The 27820-nt window shown below is 42.9% G+C and overlaps 1 protein-coding gene across 2 annotated transcripts; it reads right to left on the reverse strand.

Moving 5' to 3' along the window:
- Positions 1 to 400: 400 nt before the first annotated feature.
- Positions 401 to 27472, reverse strand: LRRN1 (leucine rich repeat neuronal 1). 2 transcript variants are annotated; one of them, XR_012044608.1, is made up of 3 exons: positions 27122 to 27472; positions 5574 to 8353; positions 412 to 917 (listed from the first exon to the last, which is right to left on the reverse strand). XR_012044608.1 is itself a non-coding variant. In XM_072876088.1 (2 exons), the coding sequence occupies exon 2, from the start codon at positions 8122 to 8124 to the stop codon at positions 5974 to 5976; it is 2151 nt and encodes a 716-aa protein (XP_072732189.1). In that variant the 5' UTR covers positions 8125 to 8353; positions 27122 to 27472; the 3' UTR covers positions 401 to 5973. The 2 variants fall into 2 exon arrangements, 1 of the variants encoding a protein (XP_072732189.1); XM_072876088.1 differs by having other exon boundaries at positions 401 to 8353.
- Between the last annotated feature and the right edge of the window lie 348 nt (positions 27473 to 27820).

Raw genomic sequence — 27820 nt, forward strand, 5'->3', positions numbered from 1 at the left:
GTTCAAAACTGAAAGTAGGCAATACTCCAGTGATCTTTCTTCTTTGTTCCCCACCCTGATCTTAGTTCTGATACATTAATTCTTGCTTGGAATCAAGTCCAGCAGAATAGGCTGCAGTAGGAGAAGCTACTGTTTAAAAAATCTGCCAAGAACTTTTACTCCAATTGTGAGCAGAAACCTGGAACTGCAGTTTTTAAAGACATAGACCTTATTTAGATCACTGCAAATCAGTAACTCCATGGAGGATAACAGGATTTAAATCCCATCCCCACCCCCATAACTGAGATCAAAATTATGGTTTCAAGTCATTTTTGAAAAAAATCCATCTTATAAGATTCCACAGAAAATGTTTCACAGCTGCTCAGAATTTAAGGAAAGTTAATACTTCCAGATGCACTTGAGAAAAATCTCATTTACCTGATTTTGCACCTAATGTACTACTGAAGTTAATGAGATGTAAGCTCTTAAGTCATTTAGTTGCTTCTGAAAATTTTACTTAATGATCAGTTCCAGCTTTTCCAAAGAATTTATTTCCATGTATTTCAAAAACTGTTGTTACGAGTCTTTTATTATGTTTCAGCATTCCTTTGGTCTACTTGACATAAATACACAATAGTACAAATTTTATGGTAAATCTCCTTTACCTTACTAGAAAGAAAAATTAGTCTTTTGTTGCTTTCATACCAGTAGAAAACAGAGGGTCATAATGTGCTCACAAATACGGACGGATAGAGAACTGGAGCAGAGAGACATGGGAAGACATTTAGGGTTTTTGCTAAGCGGAAGCGAAAGTTCTGTGCATTAGCAGTAAATGGGGAGGCGGCAGGGTAGCACTGAAACGCTGCCTGCCGGAATCGCATCCTTGATCTGACTCTTACTGACAGTCAACAGCAATTGAGGTCTCCAAACGGAAATGGCTGAAAGAAAAACAGGGTAAGAATTAGGTGAAGGGAGAAAGGCTGGCGGAGAAAACAGGTAGCTGCAAAGTTAAATACAAATTAGAAGTCCTTTAGAGTAATCTTTTGAGATCTTGTGATGACCAAGGCTGTGAAGGATTTGCCCTTGAATGGCAGAAGGGCATGGGGCAGGATGAGACCGGGGAAAGGCTGACTACAGAGCAAACATACGAGAGAGTGGGTGGATAAAAGTTCTCAAATGTAAAAAATTGCAGTAGTTGGAAAGAGCAGAAAAGGAGAAGATTAAAAGGTTGACGGTTCAGGGGAAACACAGAACATTCACTTCTGTATGACACTGCAAAGAAATGTTATCTAGGGGTTTTGGTAGCGGTAGTATCTTTTTTTGCAGGGATACAGTGCCAGTATTTTAACAAGGGCTATGTGTAACAGCATTTGGTATCTCCAGCTCAGGCACTCTGGGTTTTCCTGAAGAAAGTTCAATGGTAGCACGTTCACCTTGCCCTTCAGTCTTGGGGTTTCCGTAGCTGTGGGCACTGGGGCTGCAGCGGTTGTGCTGTCAGCACAGTGAGCGTGAGAAGGCAAATTCCAGTGGCAGCAGAAGTTCATGGCATTCATTTCGGTGGTGGGTCGCGGAACAGGATTACAGTGTAACAGACAGCTACTCCTAGTGTGTCGGGTGTATTGTGAAACAGCTCCTTCTGGCACTGGTCCCATATGCCCGTGTGCTTTTCCACCATGACTCGCCCATTTGTGCACATGTCCATCACGATGCTTTGCAGGATAGTGAGATGATTAGGAAGAGAAATACCCCGAGTGAATTGTCCTGTTCCCATACAGGGTGCATCAGCTGCGGTGGAGATGTTGCAGAAGTAGCCCCCAGCTGCTTATCCCACTGAATTTTGGGAATTTCATTGCAGTGGTTGGCCCTGTCTTGTTTTCAAGGTTGCCAGCACAAAGCAAAAGGAGTTGCCTAATTTGAATGCAAAAAGATGCTCCTTTTATCACTTACATCCCAGCTTGTCAGTGGCATTAGGGTAAGTTTATGCACTTCTCACTGGATCCCAGATTTGGTGACCTATTTCCAGTTTTAACCCATGTATGAAACCAGTGGTCCAAACTGTTGGCCTTTTCTCTTCATAACCTTCTTTTAGTAACTAAATGAGTACGTATTCGTGAGGCAGGGCTGGAGGGCAGATTGTAGCTCTATGAAAGTATCAGTGTATTTGTGCCCTTCATTCCAAGACCACGTCCAGTATGAGTCTTGGTTCATGGGTGAAAATATCCTCTCTCAATCCAATAGGATATTATGATTTAGGTGAGGAAATGAAAAGTGGATTTAGCTGGAATACTGCACACCACACTTGAGTGAGCTATTTACTCTTCAGGGGACTGAAATATTTTATTATTGGGCAACCAAGTGGAATTAACACTGCAGAAGTTTAGTTGGGTATGAAATATCTACTCTTACACAGCATTTCTAAACTGTTAGCCAAATGAAAGATAACAATGTTTTTTCCCATACTGTTTTTAAAGTGGCCAGTCTTAATCTCTGATTCTGAGCAAACTGGGGGTGTTTTTTTGTCTTCGGTGAACAGTAGATGCAAATACATTTTGAAGGCAATTAGGCACAGTATTTTTATTTTTGCTCACAATAAACTGCAAGCACAAAATTGCTAGCACAAGATTGAAGGTTATTTATTAAGATTATATGCCACATTTGATTAATCTCTTACCCACTTTTTTCTTTTATTAGCAAAATTTTAAATTTCCAGGGGATCTGTACAGAATTCTAAGGGGTCAGATTACAAGGCTGAAAATACTTATGACTAGTGGCTGTGTGTGCAGAATATACTGTATTCACTAGGTGCTTCTTGCTGCTCAGCTGCTCTCAGGTAACCTGCATCTCTCTCCTGGAGTCCCAGCAACATCAGCTACCCTGAAATACTGCAGACCAGCACATCCTGGAGAAGTGTATGGCTGTCATAAGGCCATTTTCTCCTGCTATTCTTCAACAGCATTGCTCTAAGATGATAACAAATGACATAAAACTGCCAAATAGGTCTGCAGGGAACAAAAGGCCCATTATTTCCCCAGTGGAAAGGAACATGTTAAACATTGCTTTACTTCCCATACCCCCCCCAGCTACTGTTGGTGATTGCTGATCAAACTGTTGAGTGCTGCTTTGTCCTGCTCTGTGGCCATGTGTCCCTGCCACCTACCTTTTTGCCAGTCATTGTGTTTCTGAAACTGCCCAAACTGCAGCGATAGCCAAGTGAAAACAAATCCGGCCACACATATGCACACAGAGCAAAGTTCTCAGTGTGGTCTGTCTTCACCAGCAGGGACTGGTCAATATGAGCATGTTCAGAAGGCAAGCAGATCTCCAAGTTGTGTGTAATTGAGGATGGGAGGTGGGGACAGGGAGGAGGAAGAGCAGGATCGCTGTTTTGGAGGGCAGCCCCATGCCTAGGTTAGCTTACAGTGACTGGTGAACCAACACCTTGGACCCAAAGTGATGTATTCTTCCGCAGGTTCGATAGGAGGTTCAGGTAGAGCACCATGGTCTTTGCGTGATCTTTGTTAATATTTATGGTATAGCTGTTCAAGTGCTGCTGGAAGCTGAGGAGATGATGGAGAAAGGGGCTTGCTCTGCGCTATCTGACATGTGTTCAATTAATTCTTTTCTAAAGACAATTTTATGATGTCATGCAAGTTGGAAGCCATAATTTTGCTGTCAACCTTGTCCTCACTGTGTCCTTTTCTCTGGAAAAAGTAGAGTGAATCTTCACTGCCAAAAAGATCTCAGTTTTAATTCATCATGCCTGCTATAATAATAGAGGCAGTTTTAAGGTTAGAATAGCATATAGACAAGATGATAATTATTGCTCTGAAGCTTTTCTGGAGAAGAAGGCAAGAGACAGGCATTAACATTAGAAACAAATACAGCAGAAGGTGACGAATAAATGCTTCCACCATGCTACTTCTGCATGATCAGAAGACACTTGCCTAATCCCAACATCTAATTGTCACATGATTAAAAATGTATGAGATCTCATGAACATATAAAAGATTGTGTATAGCAGCGTAAGTGCTTGATTTAAATGCGTAATTAATAGCTTCACTCAGCTTTATGTTGAAATGCAAGATCAACAAGGCATGTATCCAAGAGACGTACTGAAGTTTTTGCACCAAAGCAGCTTATTAGTGAAACTATGCTGATAACTTTTTCATTTTTAGACAGTTGGCTGAAGGGGAAAAAGAAGTTTTAAGCTATTTGTAAATTTTGGGAGGGGTCTTTGATATACTTAAGAAGCTAGTGAGTTAAAAAACGCCAAACAACCTCAAAACCCAGGCACATCCATTATTTTAACAATTAACTTTTACTTACCAATAACGTATTTGGTATGTAAAAACATGTAAAAAGTTGCACATTGATACTGGTCATAAAGTGTAGAAAATTCTGTGCTTGCTGATTAGGTATGTATTATAACTGTAACCACGTACTTCACCAGAAGGCCACCCTGCTTGTGGCTCGTGTGCAGTCCCTGCGGAGAACTTTCATGGATTCAGAAAAGACAACGTACAAAGCTTCTGTAGGTTCAACTGTAAATTATGCATTTATATTATACCCAGTGCACACATAGAAACACCACTGCTTTCTGAGTTTTTGCACTTTAACATACTAATTCAGTAAAATACTTAAGAGTACTGGTTAATTTTAAGTCTGTAAAAAATACAGTTCAGTATTGGACCCAAACATATTACTGTCTTGTTAGTTTTAGCTATCTTAATTTCTGCTTTTGAAGGAACGTTAATCCAATTCACTTCTTTTATTTTTTTAAAGTATATGCCAGGATTCAACTGTTTTATTTCAGTTTGGTAGCACTGAGTTGGGGTTTTTTTTGTCCTAACTGATCATAATGACAGCTAAATGTCAGCTTCATTTGTATCTTAGCTCAAACTATAAACAGAAAAGTATACAAAAAGGAAGATGCTTTTTTACACACTCGGTGAATTATTTTTGCTGTGTACCTTATGCCAAACAGTTTTGATTCTGCATGTGACTTACAGTCCAAAAGCCGTACCCATACATTTTTCTGATTAAATTATTTTCAATATTTTGCATCTAGTGCAGAGAAAACACTGCTATTAAAATAAATGCATTTAAAAGAATTGGAACTTTGTTGAAACATAATTCCATCGAGAAAAAACCCACAATATTTTTATATATAACATTTTTGATATATTTTACGTCAAAACATGATCACCAGTCAAACTGGTGACATCTAAACCCAATACATTATTGTGACTTCTAAAATAAAAAATCAGAACAAAACTAAATCACCATGTGTTGGTGATTTAAACACAACAAAACTCTAGTATTCTTCAAAAGTGTCTACTAAATATAATAAAAAGAATAAGAGAACAATTAACATTTAGTCTGTTACATTAAAAAATTGGATGTACATATTTCTATTTCCTGTTAGCTTTACCTAAGCCTTCTCAACTACTACAAAAATAAAAAGAAAAAAGAAAACTCATTGTTCAAAGTCAAAAACATTCAAATCAGTTGATACAACATTACAGTACAGTCAACTAACATCATTCAAGGTCTCCTTTTCTCAGTGTATGAGTCCTTAGACCAGTGTTACAAACCTTGTTCAATGCAGTTTCAAAACTGTATGTTAGCTTTGCAGGATACTGTACTCTACTGATGGCTTCAGAAGAATGGGGTTGTGCTACTTTTGAATCACAGGGTAACCCCAGCCTCTCATTAATTTTATTCAGCACTGTAGTTAGAACAGCATTAAGTTTAGCACAATAACTAAAAAAAAGGAAAAAAAAAAAAAAGAATTGGAAGCTAGGTGAAGCTGCCATTTGTGTCAAACAATTGCGATACGCTATACTAAAAAATTCTGAAATATCCACCTGTCCTCACCACTCTGCCACAAACTAGCAAAGTCAAAAATACAAAAGTCTTCAACTTCTCATTTTTGCAGAATAAAGCAAAAAAGTCTTTGTGCTCCTTACTACCAGAAGCAAAATATCCTCTGAGTTACCACATGTAATAGCTTCTGGATGTGTCGACTTGGGTTGGCTTGGTCTCTGCAGAACCATCCTTGTCTTTTTCACTGTCACCTTCCCAGAGATTAATAAGTGGAGGGTAGAGCTCATTCAGTGGGATTGAAGAGGTCTTTTGCATATATTTTTTCAATGAGTGGTGGTAGTTTTTTCTCTTAAATCTTTTCGCAATATAAACAGAAATGGAGGCGAGGCTAATGACAGCAAACATGGATCCCATTACTGCTGCGAGGGCAGTGCTGGTTTCTTGGTCTGAAATATCTAGCGCAAAAGCTGCATTTTTTGTTGTAACATTAACGCAGGACTTCTGTGTTTGCTGATGGATATTTGACACCGTTAGACACACTTCATAATCTGTAGATGGTTGTAAATGCGTGAGGTTATATTCATGTACATCAACTGGGACCCTAGCAGTGTACGTAATGTGAGGGTTGTCAATCTTCATAGTGGCCGATGACCATTTTAAATTGGAAGTCATGACATTGGAATTAACTTTCCAAGACACTAAGATTGAATGCGATTCAGCTTGCTTAACGTAGATTTTCAGAACCTGGGTACCATCCAAAAGTGTTCCGTTCACCCGGATAGTAGCGACCCTCGTGTCAGCCCCTTCTATGTTTTGAGCAACACAGGTGTACCTCCCAGAGTCTTCAACCTGGATGTTAGAGATTTCCAAGGTGCCTTCACTACTCAGCTTGTATTTGTCAGAGAGACTTTCGACAGTTACTTTATTGCCGAGAGGAGTGACCCAGTAAATTTCTGGCTCAGGTTCTGCCATGGCCCGACAATCTAAAAAAACTGTCATGCCAATGTCCAAGTTTAAGTGATTTGGAAAAGTCTCATGAGAGATCATTGGAAGACATTGTTCGTTTGAATCCTGTATTAACACTTCCTTCACCTGCTGTCCTCTGTATTCTGGAGGCATGGCGCAAAACATGGATAGAGGTTCCATGAAACGGATATTGGTTTTGTTTGAGTTGATCCAGTGAATGACACAGTCGCACCTGAGCGGGTTACTGTGGATACTGATCTCACGCAGATTTGGAAGGGATTCCACCGTCTTTTGGTAGACTGCGTTCAAGGCATTATTGTTCAGCATCAAGCTCTCCAGGGCAGGAACGTTGCGAAATGCCAAACGATGTATGTAAGACAGCTTTGGATTGTTGGTGGCTTCAAGCTTTGTAAGTTCAGGCAGGTTGTCCAGCGCATACCTATCAACAGAAACGAGTTCTCCCATATTATTGATTCCAAGCTCTTTCAATCTGAGCATGTTTTTAAAATCACCTTCTTGAATTTTATGAATTGGATTTTTGTTGAGATCCAGGAATTTTAAATTTGGAACTTTCTCAAGCGCAAGCTGAGGAACTTTTACCAATTTGTTGTCATAGAAGGAAAGACTTTCAAGGCTATCCAAGCCTACCAAGGCATTGCCAGGAATGTCTGTGAGATACATACCTGCCAAAACTAGACTCCTTAAATTTGAGAGTGGTTTGAAATTCATATCTAATATTCCAATCACTGGATTTTCTCCAATCATGAGAATCTCTAAGTTAGGAGTGGAATCAAACCAACGGCTGTCAATAACCTTTAACTTGTTGGAGTTGAGATGTAATCTCAAAAGATTCTTCAGGCCAGAGAATGCATTTGCAGAAATGCTGCTGATCTGGTTGTGATTTATATACAGCTCCTGAAGATTGCAAAGGTCTTGCAAGCAGTAGTCGGTCATCTCCGTTATCTGATTTTCCTCCAGGTGCAAAGTAGTAAGTTGAGTGAGATTTGAGAGCCCCACGTCTTTGATACTTGTGAAGTTATTTTGTGAAAAATCCAATTCTGTTAAATTAAATAGCTGTTGGAGTTCATCTGTGGTCTTTGCAATGTTGTTGCTTTGTAACAGAAGGACTTGAGTGTCACTGGAAAGATTGCTGGGGATTTTTGTTAATCGAAGGTCATTGCAGTCAACTGTTGTGGCTTCCCTGTACGTTGACTGTGGTGTAAACCATGGCCTGATTTCACATACACAAAGCTGTGGACATTCGTTACTCTGTATGGAAGACTCAGTTAATGAATTCATTAACAATTCTAGCACCAACTGGCAAACAGTTAAAACAACTCTAACCTTCGCCATGCTGGTCAGCTAGTGAGTTCAGCTCCCCAGCCCCTTAAAATAACAGATTGAGAGGCTAATTTGTTATCAGGCAGAAAATGTAAAGCTTGAAGTTTAAGGTGAAAGGCTTGGACATCCAGAAGGTGAAAGATGATTTTCTGAGTTTAGAGAAGACAAGAAATGGTCTGAAGACTCCTAGCTGCTCCTCTGTGTTCCAGAATCTTCTGCAAATCAGTGTCTGAAGATGTTCCTGAAAACAGATTAGGGTATATGTTATGGTCATCTCATATACAGTTCATATATTATTTAATTTCTTCATCCTTTAAAGAAAAATATCTGAAAACATCATTATTTTAACATTCATGTCTCTTATGAAAATCCTGATCTGGTGTAGTTAAGTTATGTAGGGTTTGGAACTCTCTTCTACTTGGGATTTACATGAGAAAACTCTCTGATAGTTCCCAAGTGAGTGACTGGAACAATGTATGCAATCGTCTGAAAATAAAACTTTCGAATACCTTTCAGTTTTACTCTGCAATATCTGTTTGAATGGCTTGAGAAATGCTAAAGATCGCAGACGTGCTTGTGAGCGCAGCTACGTCTCAAACGAGTGTTCAGAGCATAATCCCGATGGGAGTCAGGGTACCAGATCTGTCCCCAAAGCTTGGATTTCAGGTGTGTGGAATTAAGGCTCAGGAAGATGCTGGTTTATAAGTTTCAAGCTAAATGCATACGAACTTTGCCAGAATTCTTCAGAGTTAATCAAATTGGTTCCAGATAACAGCTTAGATTTAATCCAGCTAAGCACCAAACAATAGCAGTAAATTTGATTAAATGAATGTACTGTCCTTATTTTAGCTGTTTGTACTGCATTGTGCATCATACATGAACTGTGTATCACAATTCCAAATTACTGTGTAAACCACACAATTTATCTCTTTTTAGCCTGAAGTTATTCATGCAAGAGTAAGTTTAAATTAACCCAACAGTGTCCAACGTACCTCAGAAAATCTGTTGCGTCGTGGGTCTTTAAACACATATTCAAGGAAAATGTAAGCTCTTAGTAAAATCTTTCTCATTTTCACTTTATTGAAAAAGTAAGCTCCAGGAAACAGTTTGTTACCTGCAAACCTATCTATTACTGCTGCTGTAAAAAGCATGGATACAGTTTTGAGAGTTCTGTATGTGTATGTGTAAAAATGTGCAATTTGGCACCTGTGGTGTTAAATACAACAGCTGCCTATCTTCCAGTTCAGAAGTATGTTGCTTCGGTGATGGTGATGCTGCATGAACTGATTTTCTCCAACTAGTGCTTGTGGTGGTGATTTCACATGCTTAGCAGTATTCCTCTTGGCTCGTTGTGCACGTCAGTATTGGCAGATAAAGTATACCTTTACAGTATTTCACAGTGAAGGTTAAACAGGTTAGTGCCTGTGTTCAACAAGCTTTGAATTAAATGCAAAGCATATGCGAGCAAGGCACGTAACAAATCTGAATAAGGATTTAAAGAGCAGATCTCTTGAAATTCAAGGCGACACTGTAAATCTCATGCTCTAATGATTGCAGTTGAGACTTCTCAAACAAATGTTTTGTCTTTTTGTGTAACTAAAATAGTCAAGTTGTGCTATATCTGAGACAGCGTACCTAACAATGATAAAATGTAGTAGCAGAAAGCAGGAAATAGCATCTTTTTCAATTAGAACGTAGTGAAGTCAACCTAGTCAAAACCCACAAAAGATATTACTATATAAAATAATAAAACTAAATACAGCTTTTAAAAATAGTTTTAAAATAGTAATCTAGATAGTGGTGACAGGAATACAATTTATACAACACTTTTACTTCAAAACCTGGTCAGCATATTAAATAATGAAATTACAGTATTTTATTTCAGATTCTGATATAATGCTCTAAGTAGAACACACCAAATAGAATTTTTATTTTGGCATGCTGTTATTTGTTCTGTGGTTGTATTTTGGAGGAAGGGAAACAGGAATGTTAGCCAGAAAGCATTTGACCCTGTTGAGTTAGATTTTCTCTCTGGTAGCTGAGACTGAAATGAGAGCTGAGAAGAGCATGCTGGAGGGGGAAAAGCCAGATGTAGAACAAACATTCCTTCTCAAATAACTTTCAACTGATGGAAGAATTGAATAAGACATTAACTGCATTAACAAAAATAAATCCTAATGGCACTGTAATAGTAAGGAATATATTAACATAGAGTGATGAGGAGGCTGGCATAAACTGAGTTATGCTGACTTTAATGGATGCTTCTCTCAATTACAATCCATTTGTAGGTGACGCAAACTAGACAGTTCTAGGAATATTGACGAAGTCCGAAGTTTAATTGATTTAATACCAGATTTCTCAAATTATAGTATTTGCCAGTTAGTAATGCAGGCAGTGATTTCCTCTGGTAACAATTTCAGACAGGTACTGGAGGTGCTTTGAGCTGCCATTACCCGTGGGCTGTTCCCTTGCGCAGGGAGATGTCTCTGGTCCAGCTCTGCAGCCTTGGCTCAGTGAGGCACGAAAGGGAGCAGCACGACTGGGGGCAACAGCCTGCACCAAACCAGATGCCACTACAAGAGGTAATATTGCTCCAAACATTCCTGCCTTCAGAGTCTCTCCTGTAACTTTTTTCTAAGTAGACGAAGAGAAAGAAGTCCATGCCTTATAAAGCTGTGGGCCCTAATGATTTTTTAGTACTGATTTAGCTCTGATGTAGTTATATGAATCATCTAATACTTTAAAAACGAAACTGCCTGAAAAAGACTTCAAAGCTTCTTTTAAAATATGTTGGAGCACATCTAGATTTTGAAAAAAAACCCTCTAATTCGATCCTTCCTTTGTTGAATATTTATATCCTCTTACTTGCACATTACATTTATTGTTCATCCTTGGTAAAAAAGCATTTCTGGTTTTATTGAATAGAGTTCTGGGTTTATAATCATTGTAGACATATGATTTTACAAGTTACTAGTGACACTTTCTCTTCTCTAGCTATTTTCTACTGCAAATGGATTTAATTTTCTTTAACTGGAAAATGTTCTTTAGAAATGACCTGCACATTACTGTCTCCAATCTCTCCCAGCCCAGGGCAGCTTGAATGAAGCTGTAAATGAAAATCCAGTGTAATCAAAAAGTAAATTCCAATCGGCTCCGCATGCCCCAGTCCATTTTAGTGCTGTGCTTCCGTGAATGGCAGCCCAGAGGCCACAGCATGAGGGAAAAGCAAAGTCATGGACTTTTGCTTTATCTGCTGCTTATGCTATAAAACCCCATCCGTCGCTCTGATAAAAACTAAAGAGGCAGCTGTTATCAGTGAAAAAGTGCACTGCAGCTTTTTGTATAACTAAATAGCAATGGCTGCTTTTGTTCTGCTGTTTATATATGATGTGCTTGGCCATCTCAGCTCTCATGTTTGTAAGAAGCTGCCAGCTCTCTGAGCGGTCACTGGCAGCCATCCCTTTGTCCCTGGATGTCTCAGCTTTCCAGTCTTCGCAGTGTTGGCAGGACTGGTCCCAGACACCTCTGTGACACTTAGTGTCCAAAGGAATAAAATAACACGATGTTTTTCGCTGGAAGACTATGTTTCCCGTTGTTAGACTCTTCTCAGGTTCTGAAGTCCTATCTAGAATTATAATCACATCTTTCCAAATAAAAACTAGACAAGATACGTATGTCAGAAATATTTATTTTTTTGGTGGATAAGCTGGAGGACAACCAGGTTTTGAAAACAAAGTCTGTGACAGTATGCAGTTCCAAATAGCCACCAATCACCAAGCCCATGTGGGTAAACCAGGGATTGCTCCTGGAAAAGTTCCCAACTCTCACTGGAAGCAGTGAGACTGAATTGAGAAGAATTTGAGTGTTAGCGTGTGCCCCTTTCCTGCTAGACATCTCAGCATTTTGCCCAGCGAGATCCTTTTTGTATTAACTTGTTCTTTTTTTCATATAGAACAAATACAGTATGTCCCTAGTAGCCGAGTGCAGTCCAAGCCAAAGACAAGTCAGGGGATCAGTTCAGAAGATTTTGGCTTTTGAAGGCCAGGGAATGTTTCTGAAAGAAACACCAGTTCCAGAGCAGGCCCAGAGCAGTGGCTCCTGGCTTTTTGGATTAAGGGAGAGTATCAGTCCTCAAAACCTCCCTTAGGACAGAGTCATATCACAAAATCTCCCCCCCCCCCCCCCCCAAATGGTATTTAATACGGGTCATGTGATTGATGGCACTTCTTTTAATTCTGTGTTTAAAATTTATTTTAAAAACACTGCGTGGGGAAGCTTCCCCTAAACAGTAAGAGGGTATTATACCTTTCTTTCGGGAGATACTGAGCTTGTAAGGGACTGCTTTTAGCATTCTCTGCCTTCCCCCTCATTTAATAAATTCGTATTTTCTAGTGTACTAAACCACTACAACAGTCATAACAGCTGGTAACTTGATATCAACAGAAATAATGGTTAATTTATTAACCATCCCCATTAGGGAGAGCTCCATGGGGAGCTCTCAGTCCCCAGATGTAGGAAATCAGGCAAGGAAGGGACGAGACCAGCATGGCTGAGTCGAGACCTGCTGGTCAAACTAAAGAGCAAGAGGGAACTGCACAGGCAGTGGAAGCAGGGACAGGCAACCTGGGAAGAGTATAGGGACGCTGCCCGCTTGTGTAGGGATGGGGTCAGGAAGGCCAAGGCGCAGCTGGAGCTGAACTTGGCAAGGAATGCAAAGAATAGCAAGAAGGGCTTCTACAGGTATATCAACCAGAACGGGAAAGTTAAAGAAAGCGTACCTTCACTGATGAACAAGAATGGTGACCCAGTATCAACAGACGAGGAGAAGGCTGAGGTACTCAACAACTTTTTTGCTTCAGTCTTCTCTGGCAACCGCTCTCCTCACCCCTCCCGAGTCAGTGGACAACCTGTTGGGGACCAGGGGGGTAAAGCTCCTCCCACTGTAAGGGAAGATCAGGTTCATGACCGCCTGAGGAACCTGAACATACATAAGTCTATGGGACCCGATGAGGTGCATCCCAGAGTCCTGAGGGGATTGGCTGATGTAGCTGCCAAGCCACTCTCCATGAGATTTGAAAAGTCATGGCAGTCAGGTGAAGTCCCTGGTGACTGGAAGAAGGGAAACATTGTGCCCATCTTTAAAAAGGGTAGAAAGGATGACCCTGGGAACTACCGACCTGTCAGCCTCACCTCTGTGCCTGGGAAGATCATGGAACAGATCCTCCTAGAAGCTATGCTAAAGCACATGGAGGACAGGGAGGTGATTCGAGACAGCCAACATGGCTTTACCAAGGGCAAGTCCTGCCTGACCAACCTAGTGGCTTTCTACGATGGAGTTACCACATCAGTGGACAAGGGAAAAGCAATGGATGTCATCTGTCTGGACTTCTGTAAAGCCTTTGACACGATCCCACACAACATCCTTCTCTCTAAATTGGGGAGATATGGATTTGATGGGTGGACTGTTCAGTGGATAAGGAACTGGTTGGATGGTCGCATCCAGAGGGTAGCGGTCAACGGCTCAATGTCCAGATGGAGATCGGTGACAAGTGGTGTCCCTCAGGGGTCCATACTGGGACCAGTGCTGTTCAATATTTTCATCAATGACATTGACAGCGAGATCGAGTGCACCCTCAGCAAGTTTGCAGATGACACCAAGCTGACACGCCAGAAGGACGGGATGTCATCCAGAGGGACCTGGACAGGCTGGAGAAGTGGGCCTGTGTGAACCTCATGAGGTTCAACAAGGCCAAGTGCAGGGTCCTACACCTGGGTCGGGGCAATCCTCGGTTTCAATACAGGCTGGGGGATGATGTGATTGAGAGCAGCCCTGCGGAAAAGGACTTGGGGGTACCGATGGACAAAAAGCTGGACATGAGCCCACAATGTGCGCTCGCAGCCCAGAAGGCCAACCGTACCCTGGGCTGCATCAAAAGCAGCGTGGCCAGCAGGTCGAGGGAGGTGGTTCTGCCCCCCTGCTCTGCTCTGGTGAGACCTCACCTGCAGTGCTGCGTCCAGCTCTGGGGTCCTCAGCACAAGGAGGACGTGGAGCTGTTGGAGCGGGTCCAGAGGAGGGCCACAAACATGATCCGAGGGCTGGAGCACCTCTGCTACGAGGACAGGCTGAGAGAGTTGGGGTGGTTCAGCCTGGAGGAGAGAAGGCTGCGGGGAGACCTTATAGCAGCTTTCTGGTACTTAAAGGGGGCCTATAGGAAAGATGGGGACAGGCTTTTTAGCAAGGCCTGTTGTGACAGGACAAGGAGCAATGGTTTTAAACTAAGGGAGGGCAGATTTAGACTGGATTTAAGAAAGAATTTTTTACAATGAGGGTGGTGAGGCACCGGAACAGGTTGCCCAGAGAGGTAGTGGAGGCCCCATCCCTGGGAACATTCAAGGTCAGGTTGGATGGGGCTCTGAGCAACCTGATCTAGTTAAAGATGTCCCTGTTCTTGCAGGGGGGTTGGACCAGATGACCTGTAAAGGTCCCTTCCAATCCAAAGCATTCTATGATTCTATGGGAGAGATACGGAGGGAAATATTTTACTAGGGGCTAAATAAATGCATTTTCCATAGCACCTCTCAGTACCCAGTACATTAAGAAACCACACTTCTGTCAGCAAGCAAACCCACAGCAGCTGTCTGGGATATTAGCTTATTCATGTTTCTTGTGAGCAGAAAAGGTGAGCATCATTCCTGTGTCTCCCATGCTGGAAATGCAGTGGGGAGAGTTTGTGCAGGGCTTTCTCTGTCCAGCTAGGTTGCAAAAACTGCTTAATGGTGAGAATTTGTTTGGCCCAAGAAATCATAATGGGGGAGTATTTGGTTATGGAGCAAAAGATTCTTCATTTCAGCATTCCTGTGGGGTGGAGAGAGGTGTGTGCTGGCAGCTGTAGCCTTGCTGATGAGAGTTTGTCTAGTAGTTGAGGCAATCCAAAGAAAAAGTACGTTTAAGACCACAGTGCAGTAAGAGGAGACTATGAAGGGACAATCATGAAATAAACTGTTCATAAAAAGTGTTCATAACTTGCTAACTAGAAAAAATAGATGTTAAACATTTTTTCTTGGTAATAGGAAGACAAAGTGTTGTCACTTCCATGACAACTGTATTAATGGTCACTATTAAAAATTGCTGAAAAAAGAAACTATTTGCACAGGGATATTTGGATGTCTGTTTTGAAACAACAATACTACCACAGAAAATCTTCTCTTTCCAGCATTCAGTGGTTCATTCTTGCAAAATTTCTTTTATATTGCAAGTAGCATCAGCATAGATGTTGGTTGGCAGCCACATATACTAAATATGCCTAGGTAAAAGTCTGAGGGATCAGATACATGAAGAAAATTACCTTGGGCTAAGACAAGCAATTTATTTTGCACTTGCTGTGAGCCAGAAGCACATACAGATCCACAGTACCTACCCATCTCTCCACAGAAACATTTTCATATATTGAGCCTAAGTAATGTAGTTAGTCTTTTGGAAAATTGTCTGTTATGCTAATGTTCTGCTAATGACTCGTGCAGCTTTCTTGTTTCCTCATCATCATCATTTGTGAAACTACTGCCATATAAACACCCTCCATCATCAGTCAGTTCGGGAAAACTTGTCCTGGGCTGCTGCATCCTGGATTCAGGTGGGTCATTAGGAAAATGCATGTTAGACAGCCCAGCATCCATGCCCAGGGATCTAGAGTGTACTGCAACGACTGAGTATTAGTGCCAAGGCATAAGAACTGGTGAGGCTTCAGCTAGAACATGGTGATCAAGAAAACCAAATTCAGACTGGGATCAATACAAAGTCCATAGTCAGGGAAAGGAAGAGCCTGTTCAGACAGGCGACACAAAGAGGTTGGCTTGGTTGGTCTGGCAAAGATACAGCCTGAAGATCTACTTATGCTAGAAGCAACGCTGGAGATGAACTGGCCCATAATGAGCTCAGGTTGAGTTCATTATGGTCAGATTAAGACAGTTTGACAAGTTTAAGGAGAGGGTATTGTGTGTGTGTTGGAGGTAAAAAGTGACTTGTCTTGCTTTGAGCTGCAGTAGGGCCTTTGCAGTTCTATATCCACCCATTTTCTGTAGAGAAAAACTGAGCTGTTGGTGCCACACTACAGGTGAACAATAACCTTTGATAGTGCTTTAGGAGAGAGGCAGGCATTTAAGTACTGCCGCATGAATATGTATGTGCGCCCACTAAAGCACACAAGCACGCACAACACAAAACCTGGTCTAAAATGTTGTGTTACTAACATCAGGGCTTACTCCAGTCAAGAACATCAGTGACCTTGTACATCCTAGAGAAAGAGGCCAGACTTGGACTTGGAGTTTACTAACCAGGATATTTACAGCTCGCCTACGGAATGGGCTCCTTTCCCAGGAATCAAATTCACAAGTGCAATCCTGTCTCTTTAGAAGAATATTGAGGAATCATGCCTGATAGTAAGCCTTTTATATTGAGGTTTTTAAAGTGTCTGATGTCATCAGGAAATAAGCTATTTACAAGCCTGAATTGTGTAAAATACAGAAGAGTCAAGCTAAAAATGATACAAGTCAGTTGAAATAGCATACCAAAATCTGAAAATGCGAGCTTGTTATTCAAAGCAAAGACAAAAACAAGGGCCTATAGGACATGTAATAATGGTAGAAAGCTTCAAAAGACATCCTCAGGGATTTATAATACTTAAGGTTTGGGGTTTTTTTCCCTGCAAATAATGCCTCCTTTTTCTTCTTGTCTGTACACACATTCCATCAAAATAAAGTCAGTGTTTAATTTTAGGGAAAGCTCTGGTGAGAAGGCAATTTGCTGTATTTCAGGACAACCTTAGCATGCTTTATCTGTGTTCTTTTGAAAAATACTAGTCTTATCTCCACAGAAGAAATGCGAAGAGCATCCTATTCATAATGCCTGCACTGCAGAAACAGCGTATTAAATCTTTAAAATTTGTAATTTATGGGGGTTTATTCTTAAGACTTGTATCTGATACAATGTTTTTCATTAAAATATTGAAGTAAATTTGCAGGAGAGAGAAAAATTATTTTCATTCATATACTGATCTTGAGTACAAGGGGCTAGATACCATACAGAGTACAGCTACTGTATATTGATGGCCCATCAAATCAACCATGGAATTGCAACCCAGCTTCTGTCATCTGTTTGAAAATCTCTTACAAATTACCATTAACAAGTCATATTAGAAACATCAGGAATAATAAGTGCTTTCCAAACAGTGGGTTGTCAAATTATATAGTCTGTTTGTTTCTTCTTTAGGAAAGAAAAACACTCATAAAACCATTTAAAAGCCTTGAAAACCTGAACGGCAAGATATGTTTGTGCAGTAGTAATATTCTTACATTAGAAACCCAACTTATCTACTTTTTTACTCTGTTTATTTTCATAAAATAGATTACTCTTGGGACAATATGGGCTGTTCTTTTATTGCCCATGACTCTAGTTTTCATGTCCTGCTACACAGGGTCTGCCCGTGTTCAATATGAAAGCAGTAGTAAAGCTTTTATTTCATTTGATGGAGAAGAATCATGTCTGTGATCATTATCCTCACTCCACATAATTACCAGATAAAATTATTTGACTGGATCAGCTTTCCTGACAGCCAACCAAGTAACGTCCACTGTCAGGTTAAAAGCCAGTTTCATGAGACCTTCCTTGCAGCTCTTCCCTTCTGCACTGAAATGCAGGACAACTACCTGCAGTTGATGGAGGACAAACCGCTGGGGAAATTCTTTCATTTCCACCTGCACATGCTGTAATGCATTCATAGCCTTCTGTATATTTTAAATACGAGGGAGAATTTAAACCTAATTGGTTTTAGCTTGTACAGTGTCTAAAATTTACGGAGCATAACTAATTTTGAAAGACCTGTTCCAACTATTTTTTGCAATTAGTGTATCTGCTGGCTGAAGAATGAAAGAGGACCAAGACTAGAGAAATACTGCTTCATCTTCTAATCATATTTAAAGAACAGAAATGGAATTCAGTCTTGGCATACTCGGGATCTCAGAACCACATGGAAGGATCTGAACATCTTGTTACCCATGGGGGCACCTGCCTCCCGAGGATTTCATACTAGAACAACTCAGATAATCTCTGCTTCTTACTATCTATCAAAATCAGTACAGTACAAACAAATTTTTTTTTTAAAAGTGAAATAACTCTAAAAGAGGAACAAGGGCATTAAGAGATTGGGTTGGATTTTGGAGTAGAATTTCCTTTTTGGTTTCTGACTACTCTGAGAGCCAAGGCAGCTTGGCTAGTGGAAGTGAAGTGTTAATAATAATGAAATAAGGAGCACACGAGAAGTATTTTTAACCACGAGAAATATGGATGCCAGAACTCCACAGGATTTTCACAAAGCAACAGAAAATCCTCTTCCTCTCTTTTTGCTGACTGGCTTTCTGGCAGTGTGATTATTTTGCTTCCTACACAGTTCTAGATCAAACTCCAGTTTTATGAGTCATTTAGGATCCCCCACAGTTGGGAAAGACCCCGGCGTGTAAGTAGTTGTTACTACCATAAAGGATGCCAAAAAATCCTGTGCTAGAAATGGTAGCCAATAAATAAAAACTGAAATGAGGCAGTATCTCAGTATGTATTTATAAAATCAACATAATAGTACTGGCTGTAGGAAATGCATAAAACTTCTTATTAAAAAGTTGTATGTACGCATGTATATGTAATAAGCCAGCCATCTATAGCTTCAATTGTTTATCCTCAAGCAAGGAAAAAAGAGAGTTCTTTTTCTAGTCCTTGTTACACTCTACTTTGATAATTCTATTTCCTGTGGCTGTACTATGTATTTAGTTTTCAATTATTAGTGATTAAGTATTAAACTGTGTTTTACTGTTAGCCTACATCTATATGTATGCATTTTATACATGTAGTGTGCTTACACAGACTTAAGCCCTTAGAATAAAATAGACTTATTGATTTTTTTTTCTAGGAGTTATATGCTCACAAGATCAAATTCTCTATTTGAGCTGTATTTACATATAAATGTTAATAAAACCATATATTGAATTGACTGATATGGAGACACCTTACTGTTCACTCAAGACTGTGAACATTCCAATAACAAAATAAAAGGATTTATCATGGGAGGTGCTGAGCTCTAATATAAAGGCTATTAGCACCAAGGCAAAGATTTGGAACTCAACCAAGTCAAGACAGGATAGAAATAATTCCATTAAGTGGCCACAGATCTGGGTTTGGTACTACTCTGATCTAAGAAGAGAGTTACTTTCTCTCCAGTTAGATAGCTGTATTACATGACCCTCCCCTACGCCTTTTCACAAGTCTTGCCACACTTTTGAATGGGCTTCTACATGAAGTTTTTTTTCATTTTTCTGAAGACCTCCTTCTTCCATTCACAACTTATAACCCAACGTACCATTACACCATACTGAGAAAATACATGTTTTATGGAGTATATGTTTTCCATCATTATTTCATTCCAAAATTGTTTAAGTAGTATTGCTTGGAATGTAGAGCAGGTTGTCTGCCACATCATCAGGAAAGCAAGGCTCATTCAACCAAGAATGGTAAAAATACTAATAGCCTATATTTAGCTATTTCTCTTTATCTCAAGTATCACCTAAATTCTGAGACTAACTTTCATGCAGAAAACAGATCACAGTCTTGCTTTGAGAGGTTCATGAAATGAAGAGAGAGAGAGAAAAAATACTTCATATTTAATGTATTTGTATGTTTAAGAATAGACCTATAAGTTGCTCCTGTAGCTTCAGTCCTCAGTCTTATCACAGCAAAGTCAGCAGCTTTTCCACAGATGGGTTTATTTCATAAGCACTCGCAAAATATAGAGGTACTAAAATTGCTGCCTATTGCAGAAAACATAGGAGAAGTTATTTCTCTCAAAATTTTAAGTTATTGATGCTTTCTAGATAAAGTCTTTACCTAATTAAGGTGATTCATTCAGGCACAGTAATGTTTAATTTGTATATACTAGACTTGTTTCACTTAAAGGGCGGCAGAAAGATAAAGGAAAAATATTTGCCAATGAATTTATAAAGAACACTTACCAGGTTTTACTCAGTGCCTTATACTATGATGAAACCATTTTAAAGACCTGTTTTCAAGCAGCTATTTAAAAACTTTTATTTTTGCAACTGGTTCACTTAACTGGTTGTTCATCTATGGTAAAATAAGTTATTTTTGCAATGCATTTACAAGTCACTGCAATGCCTATTATGAGTGGTGGATCTCCTATCAATATTTACTCTATTTGTTACAGTGATGGATCATTTGTAATTTAAAAGTTTAGCAAGGCCAATCAGTAGCTCATCTGCAGCCTAGTAATTATATGCACCACATTAGCAAGGTATGCATTTACTAGGTATTTTTGGACTTGCTTAATCAAATAAATCATACGATGCATGAAATAACAGAAAATGTAGGATTCATTGTATCAATGATAAACACTTTCAAATTACAAAAAGACAATCCAAGCCTTGATTGATATTTTATAAACAAATAAAATGCTATTCTACCAAATTTTGGACAGGCTCAATAAGTCTCTCCAAATAACTTTTGTGTGTTTCTTAGAAGTTACTTAGTCTGATTCTTCACCATGTTGCTGACCAACCGCTGAAAATTACAGAAGACCTGGGCTTGGTTTGAGTGGATCAAGTCTTTTGGACCATACGCAAACACGGGTGTTTTGGCTGCCTGGGGAGCTGAGCTAGCATCGCAGTGCATGTCCTGGAAGCGCAGGTACCCTGTGCAGTGCTCATCGTGCTGCTGCAGTTGGGGGTTAGCGAGGACTTTAGTGTAAATCCAGTTTTTACATAAAGACAAACTCCAAAGATTTCATTTTGCTTGATGACTCAAGTTACATTGACTGTACAAAAGTAGTTATAAATCAATTAAAATTAGGCATTGAGGAGTAGATGATATATCAGACTCCAGTATGGAGGAGAAACCCAGGGAACATTTCCCATGAACCGAAACAGCCCCTAGTCTTCTCCAAACTATTAATGTTATCTTTAAAACCTGCCTCTGATAAAATAAGGACTAGTGACCTCTGGTGAAATACTCCAGTGAAAGAGACAAAGACGGTAGTTACAGAGATGGAGATCTGGGTTAACTGCATTGTCAGTGGTGGAGTTTCTCCAGTTTTGAAGGGTATGCATTGAACACAGGGGAATCCGGTTTTGGTCTCAGCCGTAACTGTATAACATCTTTGGTATTGAATATGTCTATATCAAACCAGAACTTCATATTTCTGGAAGATAATATTCAGTAAAGCACAAGGAGTGTCAAATGGACGTACCAGACACATCCTTACAAAAGTCTCCTCTCTCCCAGTATCAGCTGTGCCATTTTTCAGTCCTGCACTTGACTTTCAGACCTCCTGCTTGTCTACAAAAGCAACTCTTTTGAGATGAAGCAAGTGACTCCCAGTTGACAGCGGTGGTCTCAGAAGTGGGACATGCCCAGCCAGGTGGTCCCCAAGGAAATGGGGCTGCCAGCGGGATGGGGCAGTGATGGCTCCCACCCACAGAGGTGGAGAAACAAGCTGGTGGGTAGATCCTACTCTAGTCCTGCTCCTGGAGCATCGTGGCATGAAGACTACCACCCACCCTGACACCTGCCTGGGGTTTTGCTCCCTTCCAATGCAAGAAGAGCCCTCTTCGCACAAGTCACCCGCACGTACCCACCCCTGCCTCCTGCCCTGCCTTGTGGGACATTGCTGGATATCACTGGATGCAGGTGAGGGGCCGCACCTCACCGAGACTCGCAGAGCCATCGGTGGGAGCAGCCGCACGGGCCCCCGCAGAGGTGAGCGCTGCCACCCTGGCGTTTGCTAATGCTGGAGGAACCAGCAAGAGGCAAACCCTGCCAAATACCTTGAGGGGGGCTTGGCTTCAAAAAGCGGTTGGGACTCCTGCTCTAATCAAAGCTGACAGACACATAAATTGCTGGAATCGCCAGAGTTTAAATTAAATACCTGGAAATGAGATGCTGACAACCTCTAAAGTTTCTAAATAAAACCCATAAGTATTCTTTGCCTCCAGTGTTAAATGGACCGCTTCGGTTTGTGAAGTGGCCGGGAAAAATACTGTCCTGTGTTACCACGGAGGACTAAAGGGCAGCACCTTAAGAGAAAGAATTATGGAGCAAGACCATTGTACCAAATAAAATACAGGAAAGACCTGTTTCTCTATGGCACTTTTATAACTTCTGTGCATTCTCAGTACAGCATCCTGTTAAATATTTCAAGACCGTTACTTACAAGTGCTTTGCCCCATTGTTCTTAAGTTAAAAAGAAAAGAAAAAAGCAATAGGTATCTACTCCATCTCAAATACTTGATCTTCAGAAACTATGCTCCAGGTAAAAACCAGGTCCCGTTCTTTTGATAATTCAGCCAGCTGGAAAGTCAAGAAAATACTGGCTTGTATCACCAAATTAAGATCTTATGAATTAGAAGGTGAAGTTATAAAAACATTTTGCAGTAGAATTTAAGAGCAGAGACTAACTCTCTTCCCACTGATGCCAAAGACTTCTGCTGTCTTCAACAGAAGGAGAATCAGGCCAATACAAAATAGGCCAGTCCAGTATTTTCTTTCAGTGCCATATGTAGAAAAGTGAAAGACAACATCTAAATAGAAAAACAAAATTTGAATAAAGTTGCAGGGCTTTAAGCAGCAATGAATAAGAGAATGGGTTTGAGAAGAACTTTAATCTGGGTACCTCTTAAACCTGTATGGAGGCATGTTCTGTTCCTGACCTTATGAAGTCCATTAGTGGAGGACTTAATTTCTCAACTACAGGAAAAGAATGAGACTGGAAAAATCATTGACTACTTCAAGCACATCCTCAGTAGACTGCTTCTTATCAAAGTAGTCCTTCGATTTCTCTTTGCAGAATTTCAGCACTCCATTCTTAGAGAAACACCACTATTTACTAGTTTTGTGACATATCAACAAAATCAGTTTCTAAGCCAACTCCATGGTTTTCTTGCCCATCTTTCTTCCCGTAGTGAGTACATGTTAGTTGCAGAGACAAAACTGAGTATGGGAATATTTTTCAGTGTGCTTTCTTGGATTTCTGCAGATGCTCCTGAGGGAGCCGGCATGGGGGGGGCTGGCTCCTTCCTGCCTCTCTGCTCCCCCGGGAACCCGACAGGCATTGCCAACCTGCGTAACACAAGGGGGAGAAAAGCTCTTTCACCTCCAAAGTTGGCTTTTGTGTAGACCTCGCTGTGCTGCAAGTTATTTTTAAGAAAGATGTGTTTTGTATTTGCCATAGCATTTAAGGCCTGATCCTGCTACTTACTTAACTGCTCTTGACTGGAACCTGGAATTTAGGATTCCTGGGAGCACCATGCGTCTCCCATGATGGCATTTCCAACTGGGAGAAGATGCAAAAATCAGCTGTCGCGAGGCTGAAACACAGGTTCCCTGTCAATTAGCATTACATAAACAGATAGGAGGAGAAACGGATTTATGTGCTTCCAAAAACTTTACATAGATTTTCTTCAGTTCTGTGTCTACAAAATGTCTGCCAGGAAAAAATCTGGAGCTTGGCAGGATGAAGCCTCACACGTGTATTGTTCGTGTAACTATGGTAACCTACAAATGCCACCAGTGTTTCCATTTCATACACAAATGAGGGGACAGCTGTGGCGACCACATGTCTGCCAATGGAATAATATATGTGAACTAGGATGGCTTGGTCAGAAAATTACAACTCATTTATATTAATCAGGGCTTCAAAGAACAGTCACCTCCGTAGTTAAAGTGCGCAGTAAAAGAAAGTGGGTTTTATTTCTGAAAATGTTTGGGTCTTCAGTAAGCATTTTCAGTGTCTTGCTAGTTTGCTGGTTGAAAAAAAATTAAAATAAATGCTGTTAACAACGAGTGCTCTTCTGTAAATGTCACTTAACATTTTTTCTTTGGTTTTGTCTTTTGCTGATGCCTGATCCTAGTCTGAGCCTGACACAAAGCCCAACCTGGGACCAGGCGTGCTCCAAGGCGTTCGGCTGGGGAAGCAGCAGATCCAAAAGAGGCAGAAATAATGTGGCCTAGAGCTCTAACCCATCTACCAAAGCAAAAAACCCTTTTTTTACTAATCGATATCATTAACAGAAATAAAAGCTTCAAAACAATTCATACAAGAAATTTTAAAAAACCCAAAAAATTATTGTTTAAATGAACTTGGATTTTATATCATCCCTAACAACAGCAAAACTCTGTAGCTTCAGTAATGCAAGTAAGTACCTTCAGTAAATACTAAACTATGCAAGCTGCAGTACCAGTAATACTTGACTGGGGTTATGATTCATCCAAGGTGCTTTAAGTGTCCCTACAAAAAAAATAATCAAGAGCTGGTAGCTGCCGCCTGCCTTGGCAGCAGCAGCCTCCTGACAGGCGGATGCAGCAGGAATACAGCACGCCGATTAGCAAAAGTTTTCCCTGGCTTCTGCAGTGCCACGATACTGTATCGAAGTAAAACAAAAGGCCGCAGCATTACCTCCGCCTGGGCTGCCTCCTCTGCCACTGAGGCACCGCGCTCCCCGTCCCAGCGGCAATTAGTATTTCTTCAAAGACCGAGGGGTACTTACTGTTTATTTCTGATATGATGAGGAAAGTTTTAACTAATGCTTATTTAAATGATCACGTTTTCTCCACGAGTTGGAATCAGATGCACATATGACTGGTTTTAAACCAAGGCTTCCTAGTCTCCGAGCTGGATCTGTGCCTACACAGTTGTCTGAGCCCTGGTAAGTCAGACTGAACAGAAGTTTCTTTTTGCAGCATACATTTGGATGCGCTTGGCATTATTCATGTCAATAAAAAAAAAAAAGGTCTTTCACAGCTAACATTAAAAAGTTTTTATCCTTTTATAATCTATACAATTTGATGCAAGACCCTATTTCCTTTAATAATCAGTAGTATTATTCATGTCTGTTCTAGATAAATGGAAAATACTTCACAGTCATCACAGTAACTGGTCTGTTAAAGTCCAAAATGCCTACTAGGATATATAATTTTATAGGGACTACGCAAAATTTTATTCAGATAACTTCTTAGCTGTCAAGGCGAAAGTTTCAAAGCCCAGGTTTCACTCTTTTCGGGCCACAGTACGACACACTGCTGCAGCGCTGTGGGACAGGGAGGACGTCCCGGCACCGCGCGCTCGCCCTGGCTGAGGAGGTACACCCGGTGAAAGAGCCCGTAGCCCGATCAGACATACCAAATCCTGTACTCTTAACTACTTTGTCATCTAGGAAGCTTCGTGCGTTGCTTTTTCTTTCTCTCGGCATGTCTATCTTTAAATTCCAACTTGCAAGACTTTTGGACGTACTTTGGTAGGACCCTTCAGACAACAGTGGGACTGATGTGGTATGTGACTTCGGTCGTTTGAAGCATCTGTGAGATCACCTCACGTACATCGAAATTATTCTCCATAAAAGGTTTATAGTCTTGTTCAGAAATACCAAGATCTTTTTATAAGGATCCTCTAAGTCTGTAAGGAAAAAAGACTTAAAGGTCCACAAACTACTTTTTACTGAAGAGATTCATTACTTGGGGACTATCACGCAGCGCCAGCACAACAATATAAGCATCGTGTGCGTGATCGCTCGCCTTTGGACAGCGTTATTTCCTACTTTGAGTGCGATCCTGTTACTTCTCCTTCCATCGCCTAGTGGGAGAAACGCACCGAACCAGCACTAAATAACTTCGGGGAAGATCTAAAATAGCAGGCCAACATCTGTCGTGTTTCTCCCGGTAAGACAGAGCCCGCCGGCACAATGCGCGCTCTCTCCCCGCTCTCAAAGGGGCTCTGCGAGGCGGGGGCGAGCCCCCGGCGCTCAATGGCCCCTTTGACAGCCGGCAGCCCCCAACAAAGGCGCGGCGAGCGGGGCCGGCCGGGCCGGCCGCCCTTTGTCCCGCTGCGCGGCCGCGCAGGGAGGGCCCCGCCGCTGCGCCGGGCTGCGCGCCCAGAGCGCGGCCGCCCCTCCGCCTTTCCCCGCGCATCGTTAGGCAACCGACTTCCAAAAACCAACAAAGCCCCAAGCCCGCTCCCGGTGCGGCAGGGAGCCGGCGGAGCCGCGGCTGGAGGCGGCTTCAGCTGGGGCAGAGATCCTGGCCCCGCCGTGCAGCAGCCCGGCCACACGCCGAGTTGGAAACGCCACCGAACCGCAGTAACACAGGTGCGAAGCGGCCGTTCCGCCCGCGAACAATGCGCTCGGCCCTCGGAGGAAGGTGGCGGAGCCGCCGGTCCCGGGCAGCCCCGCTCACACTGCGCCTTTATGCCGTTTTCTTAAGGGCTATTGTTACACTGAGGACTCCTTGTCTTTTCGCATTCCTCCGTGTGAATGGATGAGGCAAGACATCTGCCAGGATACACTCCCATTTGCATGCAAATCGGAGGTCGGGGACGCTGGCAGCCCTGCCGCACAGGCGGCACCAGCTCCGCTCCCCGCCCGCGCTCCCCCCGCGCCCCGGCGCAGGTACGCGGCCGCCGCCGGGAACCGGGGCCACGCGGTCAGGAAGAAGCGGCGACGAACCGCGAAACTGAAGCGGGGGAAAGCGGGGCGCCCGGCGGGGAGGAGGGCGATGCTGCAGCCCCCGCTGTTCCGCGGAAACACCGCATCCGCCGTCCCCGTCGCCCGCAGGTCCGAGGAGAAGCGGCCCGCAGCCCCGGGGTGGTCCCGGTGCGGTACGAAATCGCCGTCCGCACGGCAAACCTTGCTGCCCGCTGGAACTTTCCCGGCAGAGGCAGGCGGCGGCCGGGGGGCGCCGGCTCCCCCGGGGGCGCGGCCGCTACCGCAAACTTTCCTCCCTCACGGCCCCGTGCGGGCCGGGCCCCCGGGGACCTCCGCCGGGGCGGGCCGGGCCGGGCCGGGCCGCGCCGCACAGCACCGCACCGCGGCGGCCCGGAGCGGAGCGCCCCGCGGGCACCGCGCTCCCCGCGGCGCTCCCCCGCAGGCCCGGCTCCCTCCCTCCCCCCAGCTCGGCGGAGGCACTTACCGGCTGCCGGAGGTCGTTGCCGGCTCACCCGCGGCTCTCCCCCGGGGCTGCCCGCGGCGGCCGCTGCGCGGGGGACGGCACATCCGCGGTCCCACCGCGCCGAGCTGCGGAGCGGAGCGGTTTAGAAAACGGGGTAGGGGGGCGGGATTGCGGGATTCCTTCGTCCCTCCCTCCCTCCCTCCTGGAGGAAGGGCGGAGCGGCAGCGGGGGGATGCGGATGCGGAGCCGGTGCCGGTGCCGGTGCCCGCCGCCCGCTCTGTGGTGCCGCCGCCGGCGCGCACCTGGGTAGGCGCCGCCGGTCAGCTGATGGGCTGCGCCCCCATTGGCCGCCCCGGCGCGGCGGCACCATCTGCGCGGGGCGGGGCGGGGGCGGGGCGAGGGAGGGCGGGGCGGGGGCGGGGACCGCCTTCGCCCCGCCCTCCCTCGCCCCGCCCCGCGGAGGGCGGGGCAGGTAGCGCGGTGCGGTGGCGGCTTTGTGGGTGAGCCATGCTTCCTCGCCTCGGCGGGGGGGGCCTGTGTTGCTAATTAGTTCATCGTTAGGTTTCAGAGTTAACAGCTCCCGGAAGAAGATGGACTCACAGCCCCCTCCCAGCGGCTGGTGAAAGTTATGCGCTCCAGAAGGTGTGGCATCACTGATAGTCATGCTGCGGGCCGTTTCGGCTGACCTAACGAGGAAAAACGTCACCGTCATTTACGTAA

This window comes from Ciconia boyciana, chromosome 11 (genome assembly GCF_034638445.1).
Source record: "Ciconia boyciana chromosome 11, ASM3463844v1, whole genome shotgun sequence".
Taxonomy (NCBI): Eukaryota; Metazoa; Chordata; class Aves; order Ciconiiformes; family Ciconiidae; genus Ciconia; species Ciconia boyciana.